Genomic DNA, 27,645 nt, shown 5'->3' on the forward strand with positions numbered 1-27,645 from the left:
TAATATGGATGAGATAGTTCAAGTGGCTGAGGAGTTCTATAGAGATTTATACAGTACCACTGGCATCCATGACGATAGTGGAAGAGAGAATAGTCTAGAGGAATTCGAAATCCCACAAGTAATGCCAGAAGAAGTAAAGAAAGCCTTAAGAGCTATGCAAAGGGGGAAGGCAGCTGGGGAGGATCAGGTAACGGCAGATTTGTTGAAGGATGGTGGTCAGATTGTTCTAGAGAAACTGGCCACCCTGTATACGCAATGCCTCATAACCTCGAGCGTACCGGAATCTTGGAAGAACGCTAACATAATCCTAATCCATAAGAAAGGCGACGCCAAAGACTTGAAAAATTATAGACCGATCAGCTTACTGTCCGTTGCCTACAAAGTATTTACTAAGGTAATCGCAAGTAGAATCAGGAACACCTTAGACTTCTGTCAACCAAAGGACCAGGCAGGATTCCGTAAAGGCTACTCAACAATAGACCATATTCACACTATCAATCAAGTGATAGAGAAATGTGCAGAATATAACCAACCCTTATATATAGCTTTCATTGATTACAAGAAAGCGTTTGATTCAGTCGAAACCTCACCAGTCATGGAGGCATTACGGAATCGGGGTGTATTTTACATATGAGCCATATGTAAAAATACTGAAAGATATCTATAGCGGCTCCACAGCCACCGTAGTCCTCCATAAAGCAAGCAACAAAATCCCAATAAAGAAAGGCGTCAGGCAGGGAGATACGATCTCTCCAATGCTATTCACAGCGTGTTTACAGGAGGTATTCAGAGACCTGGATTGGGAAGAATTGGGGATAAAATTTAATGGAGAATACCTTAGTAACTTGCGATTTGCTGATGATATCGCCTTGCTTAGTAACTCAGGGGACCAACTGCAATGCATGCTCACTGACCTGGAGAGGCAAAGCAGAAAAGTGGGTCTAAAAATTAATCTGCAGAAAACTAAAGTAATGTTTAACAGTCTCGGAAGAGAACAGCAATTTACTATAAGTAGTGAGGCACTGGAAGTGGTAAGGGAATACATCTACTTAGGACAGGTAGTGACTGCGGATCCGGATCATGAGACTGAAATAATCAGAAGAATAAGAATGGGCTGGGGTGCATTTGGTAGGCATTCTCAGATCATGAACAGCAGGTTGCCATTATCCCTCAAAAGAAAAGTATATAATAACTGTGTCTTACCAGTACTCACCTACGGGGCAGAAACCTGGAGGCTTATGAAAAGGGTTCTGCTCAAATTGAGGACGACGCAACGAGCTATGGAAAGAAGAATGATAGGTGTAGCGTTAAGGGATAAGAAAAGAGCAGATTGGGTGAGGGAACAAATGCGAGTTAATGACATCTTAGTTGAAATCAAGAAAAAGAAATGGACATGGGCAGGACATGTAATGAGGAGGGAAGATAACCGATGGTCATTAAGGGTTACGGAATGGATTCCAAGGGAAAGGAAACGTAGCAGGGGGCGGCAGAAAGTTAGGTGGGCGGATGAGATTAAGAAGTTTGCAGGGACGGCATGGCCACAATTAGTACATGACCGGGGTTGTTGGAGAAGTATGGGAGAGGCCTTTGCCCTGCAGTGGGCGTAACCAGGCTGATGATGATGATGATGATTCGTTTTTGTGTGGACTATCGTCGCCTCACCAAGATTACACGAAAAGATGTCTATCCTCTACCGCGCATAGATGGTGCCCTGGGTTGTCTTCATGGTGCCGAGTTCTTTTCTTCTTTAGACTTGCGATCGGGCTATTGGCAAGTGCCAGTGGATGAATCCGACCGCTCGTAGACAGCTCTCATTACGCCTGATGGCCTGTGTGAGTTTACAGTAATGCCATTCGGCCTCTGCAATGCACCCGTGACATTCGAAAGGATGATGGACAATATTCTACGAGGCCTCAAATGGAAGACGTGCTTGTGTTATTTTATTATTTATTTTTTTATTTATTAGAGGCCTTTGCCCTGCAGTGGGCGTAACCAGGCTGATGATGATGATGACAAGAAAGTGTCGTTCACTTCTCTTGTGTCAGTGTCTGCATGCTGTACACCTTCGCTTGCACGTAAAAAGACTTACAAAGAAAGACAGGAAATTTTGCTCCATAACACTAAGTTCAGAAGGCCAAAATAAGATTTCATCAAGTTCAGAAGGCCAAAATAAGATTTCATCAAGAAAACGCTGACAGTGCATGATGATGAGCAAAATTAGAACAAGGTGAAAGCAGGAGGCAACGTTTCGACAAGTGGACCTGTCTTCTTCAAGACGACATATGCTCTTCCTTTTTTTTCTTCTTTCTTAGTTTTTTTTCTCTTTTTTCGGTTTTTATTTTTATTTATTTATTTATACCATTTCAGTATCTTATTTATTGTGATTTTCTTTCACGAGCACAGGTTTCTTCTGCTCCTTCTATTATCTCTTTCAGAGACACGGTAGCTCAGGACTACCAGCGAAACAGGTAATAGAGGGCTGCTGTGCACACCGTTGACATGCTGGCTGACACATGGGCGTTGGCACATGATTGACAGATGGCTGTGTCCCTGGTCGTGTGCACAGCACTTCCTTATTTTCAATTCGATACCCTCGCCGCTAACACACCTTCGCTTGCTGCCACTACACCCGCCTTACACCCTCTTCCCTTTAGAAGAACCCCACCTATATATACCGTGGCGAGCAAAGCATATGTCACCTTGAAGAAGACAAGTCCACTTGTCGAAACGTTGGCTGTTGCTTTCACCTTGTTCTCGTTTTGCTTGTCGTCTTGAATTTCCATCTCCCACCTTCCCCGTGTTTTCCCTGACAGTACATGGGTGATACAATAAAAGAAAGGGAAAACACAGGAAAGGCAGGAGATGTAAATTGAAGACGATGAGCAAAATGAAAACAAGGTAAAAGTAGGAGCCAACATTTCTCTAAGTGGACTTGAGTTTTTCAAGGCAACATATGCTTTCCTCGGCACAGTATATATAGGTACATTGAGAAGACACTCCAGATCCGAAACCGGCAATTCGATCGCCACACGAACTCTACAAACTACGCCGGGGTTCAATCACTGGCTACCGACGATCTACGCGAGACTATCAGAGCGGTCGTACGGGAGGAGCTGCAGAAGTTCTGCCCAAGGACGCAGTCCTAAGTGGATCCAATCGCTGAAATCGTCAAAGAAGAGGTTCAGTGATCGCTTGGAGTCCCTGAGGTGCAATCATGATCTCCGCAACCTCAGCCAGAAGCTATGACATACGCCGCTGTAGCCCGTTGTCACGTAGCCCCTCCGGGTCCACGGCAGGGCCCAGTGACGACACAGTTCCGTCGTCTGCCACCACCCCCGCCGCCATCACGCGAACCTATCACCTATCATGAAGTCAATAACACTGTCGGAAGATAAAGCGATGCCGCCGGAGAGCCCTCGTAGTCGCCACGCCTTGAGTGTGCTCGAAGATCAAGTGAGCATCCCGCCTCGCTCCAGCATTGTTATTTCGGTCGGCACCGAAACGCCCGCTGACATAGAAGGCGTCATTGAAGGAGACCAATGTCTACTGCTAACCGTGAAATTTGCGTCGCGAGAGGGATCGCTCGACTGCATGGAGGGAAAACCGAAGTGTTGCTGACAAACTTCAGCCGGGAGTTCAAGCACATCAACAAGGGCACGACGATCGCGTACATCGAGGAAATTCTGGAAACCAGTAAGGCGTTTGTCCTCTCGGATTCCGCCGCATCTACCAGGGCAACCATGGTTCCCGAACCAGACTACGACATTAATCCAAGTCTCCCCGTGATTAAGCAACAGCAGCTGAGAAGTCTGCTCCGACGATACAAAGGCTGCTTTTCGACGTCATCGAGGTTTCGACAAACACCAGTCGCCAACCATCGCATAATCACCGAGGAGTGTGCTCAACCACTCCGCCAGAGCACTTACCGAGTTTGGCCGCGAGAACGTAAAGCTATAAGAGAACAAGTCGACGAAATGCTGCACGACGACATCATCCAGCCGTCGAAAAGCCTGTGGGCATCCCCTGTTGTCCTGGTTAAGGAAAGGGACGGAACCCTACGTTTCTGCGTCAATTATCGTCGTCTGAACAAGATCACGAAGAAGGATGTATACCCCCTCCCACGGATAGACGACGCATTGGATCGGCTCTGCAATGCTAAATACTTCTCATCGATGGACCTCAAGTCGGGCTTCTGGCAAATAGAAGTCGACGAGAGAGATCGCGAAAAGACTGCCTTCATCACGCCAGACGGCCTCTACGAGTTCAAGGTCATGCCATTCGGACTGTGCTCGGCGCCTTCAACATTTCAGCGCGTCATGGACACGGTGTTAGCCGGACTGAAGTGGCAGACGTGCCTTGTTTACCTGGATGACGTCGTTGTCTTCGCCGGAAATTTCGACGATCACCTTAGGCAGCTGGCAACAGTACTAGAGGCCATCAGGTCATCAGGACTTACTCTGAAGCCGGAAAAGTGCCGCTTCGCTTACGAGGAGCTTCTATTTTTAGGCCACGTCATCAGCAAATCTGGAGTCCGCCCCGACCCGCAGAAGACAGCTGCCATAGCAAAGTTCCCACAGCCCATCGACAAGAAGGCAGTGCGTAGATTTCTTGGCATGTGTGCCTACTACAGGCGATTTGTCAAGAACTTTTCACGCATCGCTGAGCCGCTGACGCAGCCAACTAAATGTGACGTCGAGTTCAAGTTGAAAACGCTGCAGGCCGACGCATTTCAAGAACTCAAACGACGCATGCAGTCGCCGCCCGTACTTGCGCAGTTCGACGAGCATCCTGATACCGAAATACACACTGACGCCAGTAGCCTAGGCCTCAGTGCCGTCCTAGTACAGAGGAAAGATGGAAATGAACACGCAATAGCTTACGCTAGCCGATCATTGTCAAAAGTGGAAGGCAATTATTCTACAACCGAAAAGGAATGCCTCGCCATCGTTTGGGCTACAGCGAAATTTCACCCTTACCTCTATGGCAGGCCATTCAAAGTGGTCAGCGACCGTCACGCGTTGTGTTGGCTACCTAACTTAAGGGACCCTTCAGGACGGCTGGCACGGTAGAGCCTCAGAATACAAGAATACGACATCACCGTAACATACAGGTCCGGACGAAAACACTCAGATGCTGATTGCCTATCACGCGCCCCCATTGACTCGCCGCCGCAAGATGACGAGGATGACGGCGCCTTTCTTGGCATAATAAGCACGGAAGAATTCGCCGAACAACAATGAGGGGACCCGGAGCTAAAAGCCCTAGTCGAGTATTTGGAAGGGCACACCGACGTTGTCCCTAGGGCATTTAAGCATGGATTACCTTCGTTCACGCTTCAAAACAACCTACTCGTGAAGAAGAACTTCTCACCAGTCCACGCCAACTACCTTCTTGTTGTTCCATCGGCGCTGCATCCAGAAGTACTGCACGCCCTACATGACGATCCGACCGCTGGGCACCTCGGTTTTTTTTTTTTTCAGATGCTATCGAGGATACAATAAAGGTATTACTGGCCGAACCTAACCGCCGATGTCGCCTGTTACGTCAAGACATGCCGAGACTGTCAGCGACGCAAGACACCACCGACAAGGCCAGCGGGATTACTACAGCCGATCAAGCCTCCTTACCGACCTTTTCAGCAGATCAGGATGGACTTCTAAGGCCCGTTTCCGACATCAACATCCGGAAATAAGTGGATCATCGTGGCGACGGACTATCTCACCCGCTTCGCTGAAACTAAAGCTCTACCGAAAGGCAGCGCAGCCGAAGTGGCGAAATTTTTCGGCAAGAACATTCTGCGGCGACATGGCGCTCCAGAAGTCGTCATCACCGACAGAGGAACGGCTTTTACAGCAGAGCTCACGCAAGCCATTCTGCAATACAGCCAGACAAGTCACAGGAGGACAACTGCCTACCATCCGCAGACGAACGGTCTCATGGAGCGCCTGAACAAGACCCTCGCCAACATGCTAGCAATGTACGTCGACGTCGAGCACAAGACGTGGGATGCGGGCCTGCCGTACGTAACATTCGCTTACAACACGGCAGTGCAAGAAACAACACCGATCACGCCATTTAAGCTGGTTTATGGCAGGAATCCGACGACGACGCTAGACGCCATGCTGCCGCACGTCACTGACAAGGAAAATCTTGACGTCGCTACCTATCTCCAGCGCGCCGAAGAAGCCCGACAGCTCGCCCGCCTGCGGATCAAGAACCAGCAGAGGACTGACAGCCGACACTACAACTTCCGACGACGCTTCGTCAAGTACCAGTCCGGCGACCCTGTTTGGGTATGGACCCCGATACGCCGACGAGGACTCAGTGAGAATTTACTGCGACGCTATTTCGGACCCTACACGGTCATCCGACCTATTGGCGCTCTGGACTATGAGGTCGTGCCAGACGGCATTTCGCATTCCCAGCGGCGCCGCGCACCATCTGAAGTGGTCCACGTGGTGCGCCTTAAACCCTTTTACGGACGCTGACGAACTTCCTTGATTTTGTTGTTTTCTTGGCTACGAGTATTTTCTTTATTACTTTCGTCTGTTTGCAGCATCGGGTCGATGCTTTTTAAGAGGGGGGTATTGACACGTGTACTTGCTTTATTGGGGGACACGTTTCGCCGCCTAACAAATGTTAACGCACAGCGCGGGACGCGCCTGCATGCATCCGAAGTTTCTGGAAAGTTATCGATGCTTCTATCTGCTGTCTGTTGTCACCGAACCTTATGTTATCTGATTTCATCGCGTGACGCGAATGGTGTAGAACTTTGTGGAAGACACGCTGGTCCAAGCGATTAGTCTGGAACATTCGACGACTGCTGTATAAAAGCCGACACGCTCGACCCGCTGATCAGATTTCCAACGATTGTCGACCGTGTTCGCCGTTATCGTTGTGCTATAAGTGTAGCCTGTTCTTGTGGGCACAGAGTCGCCCAATAAAAGCTAGTTTTGTATTCCACCATATTGCTGCTTTTTTCACCGTCACTACCACGTGACAATTGTTTCTTTCTGCTAGCGTTTCTTTGCGGTCGTTTAGGTGGTGGATATGATTGTTCTCTTCGCTGCCAATTCTTATTATTCGTTTCACTTCTCCGACAAAAATTCTTCGCTTGCAGTGTTGCGGGTGATGATTGGTGTAGTCTAAATATTGCTGGCTATCCGTAGGCTTCCGTTAAAGTGTCGTTCTCAGTCTTCCATTTTTCTATGCAGACCGTCATGTCGAGGAAGCTGATTTGACTAGGAGTAGTTGAAATGGCTAATTATGTCGGTTAGCGCGCTTGTGCCATGTTGCCATTATATAAATAGAGTTAAACCTTGATATAACAAAATAGCGAATTCGGCAATTTGCTTCGGTATATCGAAATTTCATTTTATTAAATTCGACCTTTTATGCAAATAAGTACAGTCGCAGATTGATTTTGCTTACATGGAAAGGGGACGCAGAATTTTCCAAATTATCAGGCAATTGAAAAAAGCAAACTAGAATGAGAAAACAATTCATTTTGATGAATTTGGGTGTCGGCGACAAACGATATGGTTTCATGCCACGTCGACAATATTTTCTCATAGGCGGTACGAATTAAGCGAAGCAGCCATGCTTTCATGTGCACTCTGCGCCCACGACTGATAGTGTCGCCCACACTCGGATGACGCTATCATGAAAAGCTCTGGCAGTGGGGAGCGAATGCTTCATCTGCCTCTCACTCTAACGGGTCACTGAAATTCTAGATTACGCAACCTTCAATACTAAACGCACGGGAAGACAGCTTACATGATGTCATGCCGTCTCAGCATGCCCACTCTTTGCACAGGCGGCAGATTACCTATAAGCAGGGTGCGCGACTCTGCATGCACTCAGCCGTGCTTACAGCCATGCGGAGCCACGGTCGAGACATGCGCCGGAAATCGTGACGCTTGCCAGCTTATCTCTTCCTCCCCTCCACGCTCCACCCCTCATGTGCGCTTTATCACGTTACTGCAATTTCGCTCCCCCCCACCTTTTTCCCTTTGCTGACACGGGGAGGCGGCACTCATGCATGAAGCCTCCATCGCTCTTTCTCACCCTCGCACACTTTCTCTCTCACCTTTAGCACAAAGTATGCGGGGCGTGATATGACCTTATCGCACTTGGACTTTATACGGAACATGATGCGGCTTAACTTCGCAGGTGGCAGGCGCTCTTTTGGTGCAGCCTGCAGTTCGAGAAGTGCGTTTGCAAGCAGCCACTTGTAATTCAATCATTTGACCATCTGCATCTGCGGAGGTTTCGATTTGTTGTGTCGGTGTTCCTTTGCTGCAGAAGCAAAATTTCGTTATATTGAAATCGCGTACAAACACACTTCGTTATATTGAGGTTCTAAATGCATGGTGGCCTGCGGCCTATGAACAAGAGGTTATGAAACATTAAGTATTTCGTTATATCAAGAATTTTGTTATACTGAAGTTCATTATATCAAGCTTTAACTGTATGTCGTCAATTTAACGCAGATAGGTGTGGGGTTGTCAAGGGTATGATTTTATCAAAGTTTGCTTCAAGCTGTCCTGTGAAGCGGGGTGTGAGATTGGGCTAGTTGGTATTCCATGCTGAAATGAATAGTGCATGAGTGGACACGGTACACTAAAAAGGTGACAATGAAAAGTACGCTTGTCCTTGTCGCCTTTTTAGTGTCCCGTGTCCACTCTTGCGCTAGTCACTTCAGCATGTCCTATGAAAATGTTGGTATACGTAGGAGTGAATGGTGTTCCCATGCTTATGTCAAAAGTTAGGGGTAGTGAATACAATTGAATTTGAAATGTAAACTTCAACGTGCGCTTGAAGACTGACTGTGAAGGACTTTGATACTGCTTCAATTCTCTCACTCATGGGTATGTCAGTGTAAAGGGCAGAAACATCTAAAGTGACTAGAATAGCGTGGTCATAAAGAATTTGGTTCTTACGAATGCAGTCAGTAATTCAAAGGAAATGGGGCGTGTCTTGAGCAAAAGATGGAAGGGTGGTCTGGATGTTTGACAGGTGGTGATTTAAGAATTTAGATAGTTGGTGTGTTGTTATTAGGCGCTATAGGCTGATCTGAGATTTCTGGTGTAAATATTTCTTCTATGTGAACCGTATGTATTATAGGAAGAAGATAAAATTGGCCTGCTTTTTCGTTGTTGTGCATCATGAAGCAATCTTCAGATTAGATGATTAGTTCATTGGACAGGATCTCCGCTATTCTACTTTGCACAAGGTTGCTGCAATTATTAAGGGGCAATGAGATGTCTACCCAAACGTACTTAAGTGCTACAAAGGAAACCCAAACGGGTTCCTTGAAAGGAAAGTCTCGCAGTTGAAAAAAAATTTGTCCTGGTGAGGGACTCGAACCAGGGACCACCACCTTTCCGGGGCAGCTGCTCTACCATCTGAGCTAACCAGGTGACTAGCAGATGGCAGGGTGAAGTTGAATTTTGAACAACCTGGGGAAAAGGCAAGAGTTTGACGTAATAGTTCTGTGGAAACCTGCAAGGTGGAGAGAAGTAATTAAATTGCTTCTCTAATGAATCATTTCATTATGTATTTAATTACTTAACAATTCATTACTCCTATCCACCTTGCTAGTTTCCGCAGAACTATTACATCAAGGTTGCTGTAGTCTGAAGTTAGGTTAGAGTCAAGTTTTCTGTAATGGGAACAGTTGCTCAATGGTTTTGAGGCCTTATTTTTGTACTTTTGTATCCGCCAGATTACGATACTGCCACCTTTATATGTTGGTTTTATTACAATACCCTTTATTTCCTCTAGTTCATTAAGAATGAGGTATGAGCAGGGAACAGATTTTCGCGCTTGTGGCAATACTTTGATATTTCCTTTGAGATTAGCTATATCTAACATCTCGCTTAAGCCACAGTCGTCCCATAGCAAACATTAACACCCGATCATCTGCCATGAACACTTCATTCTTTCCCGACGCTATAACCCATTGGAACCATCTCCCAGAAGATATCGTGTCATGCACTGACCGTAAAACGTTCCGCGAAATATTAAATAACCATACTGCTTAATTACCGATCCCACCGACCCTTACTCTAACACGATGTTCCTTTTTTTTCACGATTGTTCCTGGCTTGTATTTGTTTATTATTGTTTCTTTACTGTTCTGTACATTCCTTCTAACGTTTTTACAAGGAATAAAGTCCTCCCTTATGTAATGCCTCCGGGCCTTTAAGGTGAAAATAGTGAATGAAATGAAATGTGTAAATCAAGGTCTGGACACTGCTCAGCTTCCAGTGTCCACGTGATAGGTAGGCTAAGAGAGTCTCTATCCTGTTTTCCTACATGTGACCTATCGAAAAAGAATTCCTTGATGCGCATGAATCTTTAAAACATTGTTATATCTTTGTGCAGTTCATGTTCATTTACTGCATTTTTCGTCGGACAAAACATTAGACCACGTTTGAGGAGATCAACTTCATCAGGATTTAAACTCTGTGATGTCTACTACATTGCTACACTGCTCGGGATGCTCGCTCATAGCACTATAGATGGAGCTATGTGCTGTTAGGGTCATAGTAATTTTCTTGACCACGCAGGGGCATCTGCGTGAACAGGCGTTTGGTGTGTTGCGACACCACGTAAACAAGCACACGAGGGTTGTACCTTCCTGCGTGTAGCTGTGCGTGGCTTAACCGTGTCTGGGGAAAGGGGGATTCTGTGAGTTGAGCCGATGCTGGGTGCAGGGTGTCTACAAAGCGGGAAAATCGGGAATTCTCAGGGATTTTGAGTAGTCTGGAAAAAACTCGGGGAAAACTCGGGGAATTTGTGCCTCTATCAGGGAAAATTAGCTGTAATATTATTGAAAGGGTAGAAAGTCGCGGTAATGCTAGCTCAAGTAAGAGACAGGAATCCTAATTAATCGTCTTTGACACCCTGTCGGCTGGAAGAGTAGCCAGTGTACAGGTTAACGACCGACTTTCCGGATTGCCGATGATTTGGACGACTTCGCTGCACCACCACGTACCCCATAGATACCAATGTATCAGGCGCTCTCATACGCAGATCCGCTTGCAGCGTTGGCCACCGCTGCGGCAACGCTAGGCCTAGCTGCTTCGACGTTCGCTGTGAAGCTTCTTGCCGTTGGATGCCGTGTTTTTTATTGAAAGAATTCGCTGCTGTCAACAATAGCATGGACTCTGCCTCTGTGGTCCTCGCAATTGGCTTAAAAGCTTGGAAAGCACGGTGTGTTGTATAATGCCGGTTCCAAAAAGTCAGCTGCGCCTCTGTACAGAAGTGTTACTTGGTGGAGCGTGCGCAGAAGTATTGCAATGAAGCATAACAAGCATGGGAAGGGGCTATTGCCACGGGACTCGGTATGTATTCCTTAATGATACACGCGTGCACCCGGTATTTCCTGTCACAGTAAGAGTACCGATACGCCTAATATTGTGCCGATAGGCCTTCAGAGCCTTTGGAATGTGCCTGTGGGGGTTGGAGCCCTGAAGGGCAGTAAACAGTGGCATAGCTAGGTCAGCTGGCACCCGGGGCCCATAGATCTTCTGTCACCCCCGCCTTGTGTAGTCAAGGAATGCGAGGATATCGACAATTTCCAGGTTTCAGCACCAGTACAGCCGCCTTGGATACTGCGTACGTCCCCCGGGTCCCCCTCTCTTTCGCTTTCTTTCCCAGAGATGGCGATTGCAGCAGGTATACACACTTTTTTTTTTTTTGCGCCAAATAACACAGGGTGACTATGAAGGGTTTGCTTGCTGCACTGATAACTTGTGATAAGCGCATGTGCGCATCTTCTCGTGGTTGCTCAGTGGCTATGGTGTTGGGCTGCTGAGCACGAGGTCGCGGGATCGAATCCCGGCCACGGCGGCCGCATTTCGATGAGGGCGAAATGCGAAAACACCCGTGTGCTTAGATTTAGGTGCACGTTAAAGAACCCCAGGTGGTCAAAATTTCCGCAGTCCTCCACTACGGCGTGCCTCATAATCAGAAAGTGGTTTTGGCACGTAAAACCCCAAATATATAATGTGCGCATCTTCTGTCAGACTGTAAGACTTGGCAGCCAATACAAATGCGGCATCGTGGCAATACGGCTGATGTCACAAGTAACAAAAAATATCTTTAAAACATTTTAATTACCAATTTTAGCGGCAACATTGCATTTGCAAACTTGAAGGCCGACTTTTATATCTTGCCCAACAACAACTTCACAAAAACCCTCGTAGGCACTATATGGCTCGCAGTATTTTGGCTGTGGGCAGCCCTTAACGAAAACGAAAATTAAATTGTGTGTCAGCGACGCTGATCTCCCCGCTATATCAGAAAAACGGAAAACGCCACCTGCCTCCCTACAGCGCGGGCGTCACTCCTATTACAATTACGAGTTCTCTTCATTGTGATCATTAAAGCCTTGTTTTTATTTGTTGCTATACGGACAAACGTGATTATCTGAGCTGCAGTACCACCAAAAGATTGGGAAAAGAATAGAGCACGCGTCGCAGTGATTTTTAGCGTCACCATAAAAAAGAAATAGACCGCGATGAAGCCCGTGCTAGCGAACGCTTGCACTACTGTTGGTCTGCACTCGCAATGGAGAGGATTAGGGGTTCAACGTCACTGGTCCACTATCTCATATTTCTTCTGCTGCTGCTATATACTGGGCGCCGCCCACAGTGCCAAAGTACTGTAGGTTGTAGAACCCAAAACAATTTTGTTTAAGAAGCTTTTGTTGAGTTAATAATATGACTTTGAGTCCTCAATTCTCGAATTGAAGTGCTTCCTCTATAAGTACTAATTAAGGGATTATTAAGGATATGATTATTACTTATCTGCCATATTTTTCCCGCTACCGAGTTCCTAGTAATCACAAAAACACATAACTTCATAGAATCTCGATCGGGAAATATCCTTAGAAAATTCACCTTTCTTTTTAATAAAATTCTGTGCAGCTGATGCAGACACTGTACTTGTAACATGAAGTCACGCAACAACAAAAGAATTCTAAAACTTTCGAGAGTAAGAAGGAAAGCGTGAAACATAATGGCAGGTTTCGCAGCGGCTTCTCGGAGCGAGCGGGAGAGGGGAAGTAAAAGCGAGCCGAACATTGCGGCGGGCCTGCGACTACAGCCTGTCGAGTCATATGCCACAAAACTCTTCGGCTGAACCGAGTCTGAAGACGATCCAGAGAATCCCATTTGCAACTTTTGATGGTCGCACTTATGCAACATCGCTCTCAACGAACGCTTCGCCATAAACGTGAGCGCCGGGCGCGCTGGTTGAACGCCCTCTTGCTGCTGTCTTTGTTCGCTGCACGTTCTGAACGGAAGAGGGGCCCAAGAGTCTCAACGCCTTACAACGCCTGACTGCACGTTTAGCGACGCCTGCCCCCAGCATGCACGCGCGGCACGAGCGCACCCCACATGAAACGTTCTGCTAAGGCGAGTAGTTTAGCGACCATTTCATGAATTAAATTTTTTTTAGCCCGCACATTCGTGCAGTTATTTCATGGGGTGTTGATAGAGCTGCAGCTAGCAATTCTGCGGTGCAACACATCGGGTGCATGAGCTCGGCCTACTGGATACTGGAGCATTCTTTGCCATTTGCGCCCAGTCAAGCCAACGGAAAAAAGGGTGTCTTCAGGCGTATATGACACCCTCCCCCACTGGCCCCTTGCACCCGGGCCCCCGGCCCCCCTTGTTGCTACGCCACTGGCAGTAAATGACATGCATTTGTTTTTTCCAACTGGCCCATTTTTCGGACGTTTTCATGGCCCCTAGGGAGTTCGAAAAATCGGACGTGGACTGTGTGCAACTGACCAAGAAGATGCTTCAAATAGTCTGTGGTGCTAACGAGTGGCGAAAGGAGGACAAGAACAGAAAGGACCTACGCATTGAGGATTGAATGGGAAAGGAAGCACGCTGCCGCCATTTTGAAGGAGCTTGAGCTCGAAAAACAAAGGGTTGGCTGATGTCGAGATGCAGATGTCCCTCATCCAAACCAAAATAAACTCTTTAAAATAGCGAAACGCAACACTGGGAGGCATCGTGCACGGGCTGAGAGTATGCCAGGACAGTTGAGATTGACTTACGAGCTCTTGAGAGTGAATCTTAATGGTGACGAAGTTCGGGCCCCATACCACTGAGCTTGCTATCAGTTGATAGAAATAGCTCATATTCAGAAATATTTGCTTCTGTATGCATCTCCTTTTTATTAGTATTTGAGAATGTCAAACTCCATTTGCAATGTTTTTAAGACATTTTATTTGCTGTGCATTTTACTAACCCCTCCCTTATAGTCTCCTTTTTAATAACATAAACGGTACTCCTTAGTATTCAAATTGAAATAAGTCGTTTTTATGCGAAGCATATTACGAGAGCTCAACCCAGCTCCTCAGGCGCGGCGGTGTCGCCATGAAACCACGTGACACCGTGACGTCACGACAGAGGAGAAGTGGCTTTGGCTCAACTCTTGCAAGACGGGCTGGGTGGGAATCGAACCAGGGTCTCCGGAGTGTGGGACGGAGACGCTACCACTGAGCCACGAGTACGATGCTTCAAAGCGGTACAAAAGCGCCTCTAGTGAATGCGGTGTTGCCTTAGAAACGAGCTGTTTCTAAGGCGTGCGTCTCTTGCTCAGGCGCACATTTCGTTGCCGCGCCGAACGCTGCTTTGCTCGACGCTCACCGCGTCCAATGCGGGGCGCGTAGTCGCTGCCCTGTAGCCCATTGTCTTACACCCCTTGGCGGGTCGACGGGAACGCTGTCGCGTTCCACTCTTGAAGGCGAAGCAGTAATGCATGAGTTGTTTCTTCGTCTAGCCGAACCAAATATAGCCAAGCAACAGCAGTTCACCAGGCTAAACAGTAGTTCAACAACTAAAATAAAGGCTAGTATGCTTCGCATCCTGGGCTTAACCTTACCTAAGCCACAGCCATTTTTTTTTTATATGCTTACTAGAGAGTGACAGCATCGAGTGATATGGTTTCAGCCCGTCTTCACATAAAACATAGTTCTGCATCACTCAGGGAATTTTGCAAAGGCACTCAGGAAAAACCTGGAAAACTCAGGAAATTTGGAAATGTCACCTTGGTAGACACCCTATGGGTGTTTGAACCGTTAAGGCCCCTCGGCGGAGGCAACACACCTCTTCAGCCTCGGCTTTACATAGAAGGCACCTACAGACTGACCCACCTGGAGGAAATCGGCAGTCGCCTTTTCCTGTCCTCTTCTTCAATCTTCATTTTTCTCTCTAGCCTTTTCATCTTTCCTGCTTTCTTTCACTTCTTCTTACTTCCGAATTTTCTGGTGGCAAGGGTTAACTTTGTGTAGTATATCCAGTCTTGGTTATATGCATTAGGTTATAGTGGCGGTGCATAGCTGGCATGTGCAGGTTGCTGAGAACCTGTAGCGTCCCCTTGTTGGGCTTGGTGGTGGGCGGCTACCGCCGCCACTAAATTTTGAAACCATGTTATGGCAGAAGGTTTCCCGCGACTTCCAAATCGGCCTCTGAAAAAAAGGCCACACCGATGCGCCTTTTCAATTTACCCTCCGAACCAACCTAGACAACTTTCCACGTTACCACGTCTTGCATAGTGAAGGAACACTAAGTATGCGTAAGCTATCCCCTTTCTTGGTGGCGAAATAGCTCATAGAAAAATTGGAAAAGACTACAAAGCCTCGAAAATGACCAGCGGAGACCTGTTAATTGAATTGAAGAACAAAGAACAAGTGCAAAAGCTGTCCGAACTCGCCAGTATTGGTGAAATCAAAGTAACAATTTGTCCTCATCGCTCATTAAACACTTGCAGGGGCGTTATCTCTGAGATTTTCCCAGCTTGAGTGACCAGGAACTCCTTGAGGGGTTCCAAGAACAAAATGTGATCAAAGTGCAAAGAATTACAATCCGGAGAAACAATGAACAACTCCCCACCAAACATGTGACCCTCACATTTGGTACTAGTATTCTCCCCACCTCTCTCTACTCAGGATACCTAAAGATAAATGTCAGACCATACATACCGAACCCAAGGCGGTGTTTTAAATGCCAGAGGTTCGGCCACGCATCACAATCATGTAGAGGCAAAGAAGCATGCGCAAAATGCAGTGCCAACGATTACCCATCTGGAAACTGTAACACTCCCCCTCGCTGTGTAAAGTGCAAAGGGGATCGTCCAGCGTATTCACGATCATGTCCCTGTTGGAAGAAAGAGAAGGAAGTGATTGCTCTCTCAGAAAAAGAGATTTCATTTTTCGAAGCAAGGAAGAGGCTTTCACTCTTACCTCAAATAAGCTATGCCAATGTGGCACGGCAGGGGGCAGCACCAGATCGGTCTCAGGAGTCTACCGGGGTCACAGTCAGTGGTCCTGTAGCAACTCCATCTGCCCCCTCAGTGGCAGCAGCTAGTGCTGCTCTACCATCATCCAAGACGGCCCTACAGACAGCTGTTCCTCAGGTCCCAAGACTAAAGAGTCCGCCACGGCCCAAGGCGTGTGTCTCGGCACCTGGCTCTTGATCGTCCAGCACCTGAGAGAAGGCGATGGATGTTGATACCAAAACCCTGGCGTCATTGACACCAAAAGAACAGCGCTCTTCTGAGCGCTCTAAGAAGAACAAGGTCCTCATAACTGCACTGAAAAAGGGACAGGTAACCAGAACGGTTACCCCCATTAAACGTGTACTGTTCCATACCGCATGTCACCTTTAATTTTTAAGTTCGCAAACATCAGTACATTTTTCATTTTACAACCATGGCTTTCATTCTACACTGGAATTGCAGAGGTCTTATACACAATATAGGTGACATCAACGACATTATCAACACTTTTTCGCCAGCTGCAGTGTGTCTTCAAGAAACGAATCTTGGTCCAAAAAATAGTAAAATTCTCAAAGGGAATTTCACTGTTGTCTGAAGGGACCGCGAACACTCTAGCCGTTTGTCAGTAGGAGTCGCCATAGTCGTTCAGGGTGACACCCCTACACGAGATGCTCAGTTGAATACTTCTTTGGAAGCTGTTGCTGACACCGTTCTATCAGATAAAACCATCACTATCTGTTCATTTTACATCCCACCCCATACTCATTTTACTACAAGACAACTGGAAAATCTAATACACCAGTTGCCGGAGCCTTTTATTTTAGTAGGAGATTTTAATTGCCATTGTACCCTCTGGGGCAGCAATAGAACAGACTAAAGAGGGCAAGTAATCGAAGATTTTATTTAGTCTAACAGCATATGTCTTTTAAACTTGGGTTCACCAACAAATTTTCCCAAGCTCATGGAAATTTAGCTGTCTAGATTTAGCCTTCTGCTCACCATCTGTCTATAGCGGTTTTAAGTGGGAAGTCCTCGACACTTCATATGAAAGGGATCATTTGCCGGCATTTATCAAGCTATCATCCACATTACCTACCATAAACTCTAAGCCACGTCACTGGAAAATACATCTTGCCGACTGGCCGCTTCTTATGAAACATGCAAAACTCGAAGAAGTCTTTTTAAATGAACTCTGCAAACATGAAGTCAATGAGAACTTCACTGCAGTTTTAATTTCAGCGGCAGAAAAGGCAATACCTCAAACATCCAGCCTTGTGCGCAAAAAAATTTTTCCCTGGTGGACTCCTGAGTGCACAGAAACAAAAAAGCTTCAAAATAGAGCCTGGGGTATGTTGCGAAGACACCCCACCTATACCAACCTTTTATGCTTTAAACAGGCCAAAGCCAAGGCACGATTTATCAGAAGGCAGTCAGAAAAATCGTGGAAGAAATACATATCTTCTATAAACAGTTCAGTCACATCTAAACGCATGTGGGAACAGGTTGTAAAGTTTCAGGGAGATAACTCATCTTACACAGTACCGTTACTTACAAATCCAGACACACAAACAACAATACAAGAACAGGTAGATATACTCGGCGAACATTTCTGTGAGGTATCCAGTTCAGGGAATTATACAAAGGAATTTCTACACTACAAACAGTCTGCTGAAAAACAGAAGCTGCCTACTACTGGCGCGTCAAATGAACCGCACAATTCCCCCCTCACACAACAAGAGCTAAACAGAGTTCTTTCTGCGGGGAAAAACACAGCACCAAGTCATAACCGTATTCACTACGCCATGCTGGCTCATCTTTCTATAGCATCTGTAGATGCTCTCCTTAAATTTTTCAAGATAAACTGGGAATCTAGTATAATGCCGGAAGAGTGGAAAAAGGCAATAGTAGTCATTCCATTTCTAAAAGCTGGTAAATCCCCAACATCCACAAGCAGCTACAGACCCATTGCCCTCACAAGCTGTTTGGCAAAATCATATAAAAGCATTATCAATATAACACTCTCATTTATTTTAGAATCAAGAAACCTCATAGACCCCCACCAGTGTAGATATAAAAAGGGGTGTTCAGCAACTGACCATCTTGTCCGTCTAGAACATAAAATTCGATAGGCATTTTTACATAAACAACACTGCCTTGCAGTTTTCTTCGATTTAGAAAAAGCCTATGATACCACATGGAGATATGGAATTTTAAGAGACCTGGCTGACCTCGGCATCCGTGGTAAAATGCTGAATTGGCTAACTGATTTTGTGTCTAATAGAACATTTCAGGTACGTTCGGGTTCAGTACATTCTCATACATTTATGCAGGAAAATTGTGTTCCACAAGGCTGTGTTCCCAGCATGACGCTCTTTATAGTAAAAATGAACTCAGTTAATAAGATTATATCATCGTCTCTTATGCACTCTGTTTACGTAGACAATCTCCAATTGGCTTGCATCGCCTCAAATTTGCCAACCTGTAAAAGGCAGCCTCAAATAACAATAAATAAACTTACACAGTGGGCTAACAAAAATGGTTTCCCTTTCTCCACATAGAAAACAGTTACTGTTTTGTTCTCTTAGAAATGAGGGCTACACAGCGATCCAGTCCTAAAATTGAATGACACCATACTGCCGGCGAAACAAGACCATAAGTTTTTAGGAGTAACCTTGGACACCAAACTTAACTTCCTAACTCACATAAAAGCACTAAAGATTAAAGCAAATAAAGCTCTGAATATCCTTAAAGTTTTGTCTCGTGAGCACTGGGGTTCCGACCAAACGTGTCTTTTACATATTTACTGGTCTCCTGTGCGTAGCCTTTTAGACCACAGCTTCGTGGTTTACGGCTCAGCGAGACAGTCCTACATCCAACAACTTGATCCAGTACATAACCTTGGACTGCAACTGGCAAGTGGTGCCTACAGAACTTCACCTATTCAAAGTTTATACGTCGAGGGTAATGAACCCTCCTCACAGCAGCGCAGAGCATTGCTCACTTTTTCTTACATACTCAGAATTCAGTCATTACCGCAACACATATGCTACAACATCCTCACACAATGCAACTCACGCTTACACTATACAAATAAACCAAACATGATCAGGCCACTTGTCTTACGGTATGAGCAATACTGTCGGGATTGTGACATTCCTCATGAAGTCCTCCACATTGCCAAAAAAACCACAACGGTCGCCCCCGTGGTACAATTTCACACAGTTATGTGACTGGACGTTAACACATCTAAAGAAAAGAGACACCCCACACGAACAAATTGTACAAGAATTCCGTGCTCTTCAGCATAAATATCAAAAGAACATGAAATATTACACTGATGGCTTTAAAACAGAAGAACATGTGGGTGTGGGGCCATAACGGAAAATTGGGAAACAAGTATTCTATTGCCACAACATGCCTCAAAGTCCATGCTATATGGGTTGTTGTTAAAAAAATTAATAGTGATAAACACAAAAATGCAGTCATATACACTGATTCTTTAAGCACACTGAAGGCTCTACATCTGAAATCTGAGTGTGAACCACTGATAGCAGACATTTTAAACATGGTGGCAATTAACAAATACGGGAGATCAATTAGTTTCTGCTGGGTTCCAAGCCATGTTGGGGTACCAGGTAATGAGGCAGCTGATAGATGTGCATCGATGGCAGCATACAAAGGGATAACAAGCATAACACTTCCATATAAATGTAGCATCCGTGCGATTAAAAAAGCCTTAACGGCAAAATAGCAACACGAATGGGACCATTGTGCCGACAACAAGCTACAACTCACTAAACCCATAGTTGGCGAGTGGAATACATGTTATTATCAGGAGTGGTTCATCGAAGTAGTTTTATGCTGACTACGCATTGGGCACACACACCTCACACACAATTATTTACTTACGGAAGAAGACACACCAACATGCGAGAAATGTCAAGAGCCACTAACAGTTAGGCACATATTACTAACATGTACACACATCGAAGTACACATACCAACACCTTTGCACAAATTATATCAACTACACATACCTTTACACCCTGCTCGAATTTTAGGTGATACACTAGTCCCATTATGTAATGTCCGTAAATTTCTAAACGACGCTGGATTTTTACATAAACTATAGATTATTAACACAGCTTTCTCCTTCCTAAACTGGATTTTAAGCTGCTTTTGCACTATTAAACCACATTTAACTAACTAACTAATTTTCTTGAGTGGATCCGCAGCTCCAATACCTTTGCGCTGGTTTTTATCTAGCAAGTTTTCCTCCATAGTTTACATGAATTGTTCATGCTCTCTTTTGTCCGGTAACAAGAGAGGTTGAACAATTCATCTAGAACAATTATGCCCCCCCCCCTTTGTCGTCCAGGCCCTTTCCACGAAAAAAAGATTGTGCAGTGACACATCAACCGGCTGACACCCGGTGCTACCTCACATTCCTCCACTAACGTTGGGTAGCACACCTTTCTATTCAATTCTGCACCCTCGCTGCTAACACTCCCTCATTCATTGCCTCGCTTGCCTGCTTTACCCCCTCTCCCCTTTAGAATAACCATACCTATATAGCATATGTCACCTTGAAAAAGACAAGTCCTCTTGTCAAAGCATTGACTCCCGCTTTTTAGGTTGTTCTCATTTTGCTCATCAACAATAAAGTAAAGTGACTTAAATAGTTTTGGACATATACTATGGCATCTGCGAAGCCCAATTTACAGATAGCAGATGCATACTCAAGTTGAGATCTATTGAATTAATCTAATTAGCTAAATCTAATGGATTGGTGTTTCAGCAAAATTGCAGCATAGGTATGCAAGGGCATGATATGTATTGTTAATAATTCGCAAAGTTTATTGTAAGCATGCCACGAAAGATCATTCATTATACGCATAGATTACGCTGCACAGATATGAGACCCTTTTATAAAATCTAACATCGCCAAACTAGAACAGGTAGAAAGAAGAGCTGTGCGTTTTATTTATAACACATTTACAAGAACTTCATTTACAGAGCTTTTAAAAAGGGCTAATCTTTCTTCTCTGGCACAAAGTAGTTGTTGTTTGCGATTAAAATTCTTATATCAACTAGTGAAGGGGCATTACAAGATTGACATAATGGAGATCATATCCTTGGCAAAGACACAATTTCACTATAACTCCCTTTTCCTGATGTAGCAACTCTTTCAAGTATTCATTCTTCCCGCGCACAATAGTGGACTGGAACCAGCTAAAAAATAATGTCGTCTCTGTGCCAACATTAAATTCTTATCATGTTTACAGTGACATTATTTAGTTTGTATCATGTTTCCAAGACAGTGCTTTAGTTTTTGATATAGCCTTGTGTGTGCCCGACCTGTATGCTTTGTATCTATTTCTATAATATGTAGTTCTTTTATTATTATTAACCTGTGCATCTTTCTGCACATACCGTTGTATTAATTAAACTTACCCTGCTAAACTCACCGCATGGTGATTGCACTATTTATAAAATAAATAAAAACCAGCCACTCCCTAGCAATCTTCTGTGTCTATTCAAATTCCAAAAACAGAGCAACAGATGAGACCTGCTGCACGCGTGTGTTCTGTGCAGTGGTGGGTGCCAAGCGTCTGCACTTTGACCTGGGAACCAGCCCACCCTTGCGGAGCCCCCGGCAGAGCAGCGTTCAGTCGCCCAATGTCCTGAGTCCCGAGTGGGCTGACGGTGTCCACCATAGTGATGAGGTGTTTGCAACAAGACCACCTGGTATCACTCCTGGTAATATAGTCGATTCCAGATTTTTCCAACTCGAAGGGGATCACGAAATAGTTCGATATATTGATAATGCGAAATAAAAAATATGCCTCTAAAGTTTGAGTTCTCACGCCTCGGACAGTTTCCTTGAAATCATGAAAGGGGGGAGGGTAGCAATTTGCTTCTCCAAGGTCATGCTGAATGCTCAAAAGTTGACTAGTTTTTTGCCCACAAATATTGCAAGAAGTTCTCACTTAGTTATGGTCTGAAATAATGATCACAACACTAACCCTAAAAACCTGTGTCACCCAGACACGAGACCATGGTGCACTTCACATTTGTTGAAGTGCTTGTTGCCTGTATTTATCCAAACTAAATTAGAAATGGATGCACCGCAGTAGAAAACTAGCCTGTATGCATATGCACCATGCCGCTATCATCGCACTTGAACCGGGAATTGCACGAGAACGTGCTCGGCCCCATGCATGCGTTAAAATCAATAGGCCATATAAATGGCTTATCATCGTACGTGGGCAATGAGCTAGGTGGACTGTTGTCAGGTTTCAGAACTGACTTCGTGTCCTTACTTCTCACACCTTAAAAACTCCGCATGTCTTTTCACTCAGTGCTTCGACCCCTCACGGCTGGTGCATCCCTTCCTTGACGGCCCTCTGGCCCTTGTGTCAGTTAAGGCCCCTTGATGATTTGAACTCTCCTCCTCGCGGCACTTTCCTCCTCGATTCTCCTCGCCCGCCGGCTGTGCACGGCACGCTTTTTCTCCTGGGCTCCTGCGGACAGGCCACAGCATTCTTTGGAGGCGTGTTATTTTGGGCCAGTTGCACTCCCCAGTGGTGTTGAAAATTTTGAGAAATACTGATAACAGCATTGATAATGCTGAAGGCAACATTTATGAGGAGGTTGGTTCTTTCTTAAAGCCATATGAACTGATGTAAAAGGAGCTCTGAGGGGAGTTCTATACTCCAGACAATTTTTCTGCCGCTGATGAGATGCTTTACTTTGTGTGTCTAATCTAGTATTGCTTGTGGCACATCCCTTTGTGCGTGGCTTATTAAACGAAAGCCTTGGATCTCTGTTTCAAGGTCGCTTTGTGAGCTACAGGAAATATCACGTAACCGAAGCAAAGCTGGAAGCAAACCAAAGCATGTGCAGCCATGTATAAGAGATGATTACTGATTAGCAGTGAAGCAATGATAATTGATTAGTGATTTAAGATGAATTAAGAATTATTAAGGTGGATTAAGTAGAATTAAGATGAATTAATGTCGATGAAGGTGGATCAAGATGCATTAGGGAGGATTAATTTGAATGAAGGTTTAACGTCCATTAAGGAGGATTAGAGTGGTGGAGGTGAATTAGAGTGGATGAAGGTGGAATAAAGTGCATTAAGGAGGATTATAGTGGACTTGGGTGGATTAAAGTGAATGAAGGAGGATTAAAGTGCATTAGGGTGAATTAAAGTCAGTAAAGGTGGATTAGGGTCTATTAAGGAGGATTGTCGAGGATTAGGGTGGAAATGAGGTGCATTGAGATGGACTAAGGTACATTAAGGAGGATTAAGGCTGATTAAGGTGGATGAAGGATTAGTGTGGTTTAAGTTTGTTAGAGTAGGCCTTACAACCTTCATCCACCTTAATCCTCCTTAATACACCCTAATCAGTCCTAATACAGCATATCGTATTGACCGCAAATAAATACAGGGACAGCGGAAGAGAACACAAGAACAACACGGGCGGTAACTCTCAACTGGTTTATTCACGGCAACCCATAGGCATATATAGGCAAATAAAACATGCGCAGAACACACCAAACAAGAACACTGACCAGCCTAGCGGGCAGCCAATTATCGAAAAAATCTATCTCCAATTGAAACAGCCTAATAGATTCTTTATACCTGATGGTAGCGCTAAAAGGGACAAACACGGTAAAAGGACGACACGATGACGAGGGAACGCTAAAAAAGCATTCCCTCATCGTCCTGTTGTCTTTTCGCTGTGTGTCCTTCCCTTTAGCACTACCATCAGTTATAAAGAATGCATCACCAACTAGCCCAGCACCAAGTTTTATTCAACCTAATGGAAGTGTCACTAACACAGGCTTGGCCTTTCCTTTTTATGTGATATGCCTCCATCAGTTTGTGTGCAGTCTGGTCCTGGCTTCTTCCCGGAATCTTTCTCCTTAAAAAGTGGTGCACAGGGGCAGGCATTGCAGTGCACAGGCAAGTGCGCCAATTCATCTTCGTTAACTTTTGTTCATGTTCTCTGGCTCGATCATTCAGGCACCATCCTGTCTGCCCTATGTAGAACTTGCCTCACGCCAGGGGGATTTCATACACAACTCCTACATTGCATTTTGCATACGGCTTGTTGTGGTTCTTGCCACAGCCTGGCCTTCTTTAGGGTCATGGGAGGTGCGAGGGCAGAGCTGCGCCAGCTTAAAAGGGGCTGAAAAGACAAGGAGGACTCCAGACCTGCCTGCCACCTTCCCTAGGTTATGAGTGATCCTGTGAATGTACGCTAACACTTCAGGTCTTACGGCCATAGTAGTCGTCCTCACCCTTGCTTTGCTCCTTCATCCTTTCATAAATACTCCATCAACCCCAATTCACCTTTCGTATTCTTTCATACACCTTAATCCTTGTTCATGCACCTTAATCCTGTTTAATACACCATAATCCACCTTAATAAAACCTAATCCACCTCCATCAATGCTAATCCACCTTAATCTAGTTCACCATAATCAGTCTTAATCCTCCTTTATTAACCGTAATGCACCTTAACTTATCCTAATCTACCTTAATCCTCCCTAATCCTTGTTCATGCACCATAATCCAGCTTAATCCACCATGATCGGTCTTAATACTCCATCAACCCTAAATAACATTAATCAATACTAATCCGCCTTACTCTACCGTAATACTCTTTCATACACCTTAATCCTTATTCAAGCACCTTAATCCTCCTTAATTCACTCTAATCCACCTGAATCCCCCTAATTCAATCACTAATGAATCACTAACTTAGTTAACCATTCTCTTATACAGGGCTGGACATCCTTTTGTGTCCCCTCTGGCCTTCCTTGGGTCACATGATATTGTTGCAGGAAGAAAGCAGGCCCACGTGTGTAAAATAATGTACATATACAACTGGCATATATGGCGTTCAGGCAACTGCCAGACTTCGTCTTCGTCTAATCCAATCCAACTTCTTCATTCCCTTCACCGTAACATCACCCTCCCGGTGGAGTAGCTCCGTCCCGGTGCAAATTATAGAGCCTCACTTAATGGGGGACAAAGGGCTTAAGCCTGGCGACGTGAACAACATCGCTGGTGACGTTGCGATGCACTGAAGGCTGACCGACTGGGGCGATCTCGTATGTCCCATCGGTCATTTGACGTAAAATCTGGTATGGACCAGAATACCGGGAAAGTAGTTTTTCCGACAAGCCGACGCCATGTGAAGGGGTCCAGAGGAGGACAAGGGAACCAGGTGAAAAATGGTAGTCTCGGTACCGAAGGTCGTAGCGTCGCTTTTGAGAAGCTTGCGAGACTGTGAGGCGATGACGGGCGACATCTCGGGCCTGGCCAGCTAAGTCAATAGCATCGTGAGTGTAACCTGTGCTGGGTGATTGTACTGCGGAAGGCAGCAACGTGTCAAAGGGCAAGGTGGAGTCGCGGCCATACAAAAGGTAAAATGGTGAAAATCTGGCAGTGTCGTGATGGGACGAGTTGTATGCGAAAGTGATGTATGGTAAAGCGACGTCCTAGTCACGGTGACCGATGGAAACGTACATGGCCAGCATCTCAGTTAGTGTGCGGTTGAGTCACTCGGTGAGGCCGTTTGTTTGAGGGTGGTATGCGATAGCAATCTGGTTACAGCATAGCAACCTTCGATAGCAACCTTCGATAAAAAGTAGCGGCCGCGATCTGTCAACAACTGGCGAGGGGCGCCGTAGTGCAGGACAACGTCGTATAGTAAGAAGTCTGCGACATCTGTAGCGCAGCTGGTTGGTAGCGCTCGCGTGATGGCATATCTCGTGGCATAATCAGTTGCTACAGCAATCCATTTGTTGCCTTTGATAGAAATTGGAAAGGGGCCCAGGAGGTCTAGGCTCACACGAAAGAAAGGCTCTGTGGGGATATCGATTGGTTAAAGTAAACCAGCGGGATGCGTAGCGGGCGTCTTCCGGCCCTGACACAGGTCGCAAGAAGTGACATAACGGCGCACAGAGCGATAAATGCCGTGCCAGAAGAAGCGGCGCCGCAGGCGATCGTATGTACGAGTGATGCCCAGATGTCCAGCAGTAGGAGCGTCGTGAAGTTGCTGGAGCACGGCTAGTCGAAGGTGCTTGGGAACGACTAGGAGGAGCTCAGGGCCATCAGGACGAACGCTGCGACGGTATAAAGTTCCATCACGCAAGGTGAACATGCGGAGGGACAGGTCATTGGGCGAGGAGCTTAGGCATTCCATAAGTGTTCGAATAACAGGATCTTTGCTCTGCTCGTCGCCAATATGGAGGAAGTTGGAGATGGATAGAACACTGATGTCCGAGTCTGCATCCGTATCGTCCGGTTGATCCACGGGATTGCGGGACAGGCAGTCAGCATCTTTATGCAGGTGCCCTCACTTATACATAATAGAAAATGTTTATTCCTGTAGACGCAGTGCCCAACGTGCAAGTCGTCCAGTTGGGTCCCTCAAAGAGGAGAGCCAGCAGAGGGCGTGATGGTCGGTTACGACGCAGAAGCTCCGAACGAAAAGGTACGGCTGAAATTTCGCGACCGCCCATACGAGCGCGAGACATTGTCTCGGTAATCGACCAATTTCGCTCGGGCGTGGAAAGAAGGCGGCTAGCGTGAGCGAGGACAGTGCCGATGCCATGACCACTCGCGTCAGTTCGTACTTCAGTGGGCGCAGAAGGGTCAAAGTGTGACAGAATTGGGGAAGTTGTAAGCCGCTCAATCAGGGTAGAAAAGGCTTTCTCCTGCAGAGGTCCCCAAGAGAAAGAGACGTCTTTCTTAAGAAAGTCAGTGGGTGAGCGATGTTGACAAAATTTTTCACAAATCGCCGGAAATAATAGCATAAGCCCAGAAAACTACGGACATCATTTGTTGAACAAGGTACAGGAAAATTTCGCACGGCGTGAACTTTCTGTGGATCAGGTTGGATTCCGGTGGCGTTTACAAGATGGCCAAGCATGTTAATTTCACGGCAACTGAAATGGCACTTGGAGGAGTTTAGCTGAAGGCCAGCCCTGCAAAACACGGCGAGCATGGTTGTGAGGCGCCGCAGGGGGCTCTCAAAGTTCGGCGAAAACACAATCACATTGTCGAGGTAACAGAGGCATGTAGACCACTTCAAGCCGTGCAAGAGAGAGTCCATCATGCCCTCGAATGTAGCTGGCGCATTCCATAATCCAAACCGCATGACTTTAAATTGATACAGACCATCCGGTGTGACAAACGCGGTTTTCTCGTGGTCCATCTCATCGACGCTAATCTGCCAATAGCCGGAGCGGAGGTCAATTGATGAAAAGTATTGGGATCCGTGAAGGCAGTCAAGAGCATCATCAATGCGCGGCAGGGGATAA

The 27,645-nt window shown here is 45.9% G+C and overlaps 1 protein-coding gene across 11 annotated transcripts in view; it reads left to right on the forward strand.

Moving 5' to 3' along the window:
- gwl (serine/threonine-protein kinase greatwall) overlaps nt 1–27,645 on the forward strand; it is a 472,763-nt gene that overhangs the window by 231,717 nt on the left and 213,401 nt on the right. For all 11 annotated transcript variants that reach the window (XM_065444899.1, XM_065444896.1, XM_065444897.2 and 8 more), the window contains one exon: nt 21,898–22,062. In XM_065444899.1, the coding sequence (XP_065300971.1) occupies nt 21,898–22,062 (165 nt within the window). The remainder of the gene's footprint in view (nt 1–21,897; nt 22,063–27,645) is intronic.

This window comes from Dermacentor albipictus, chromosome 1 (genome assembly GCF_038994185.2).
Source record: "Dermacentor albipictus isolate Rhodes 1998 colony chromosome 1, USDA_Dalb.pri_finalv2, whole genome shotgun sequence".
Lineage (NCBI taxonomy): Eukaryota > Metazoa > Arthropoda > Arachnida > Ixodida > Ixodidae > Dermacentor > Dermacentor albipictus.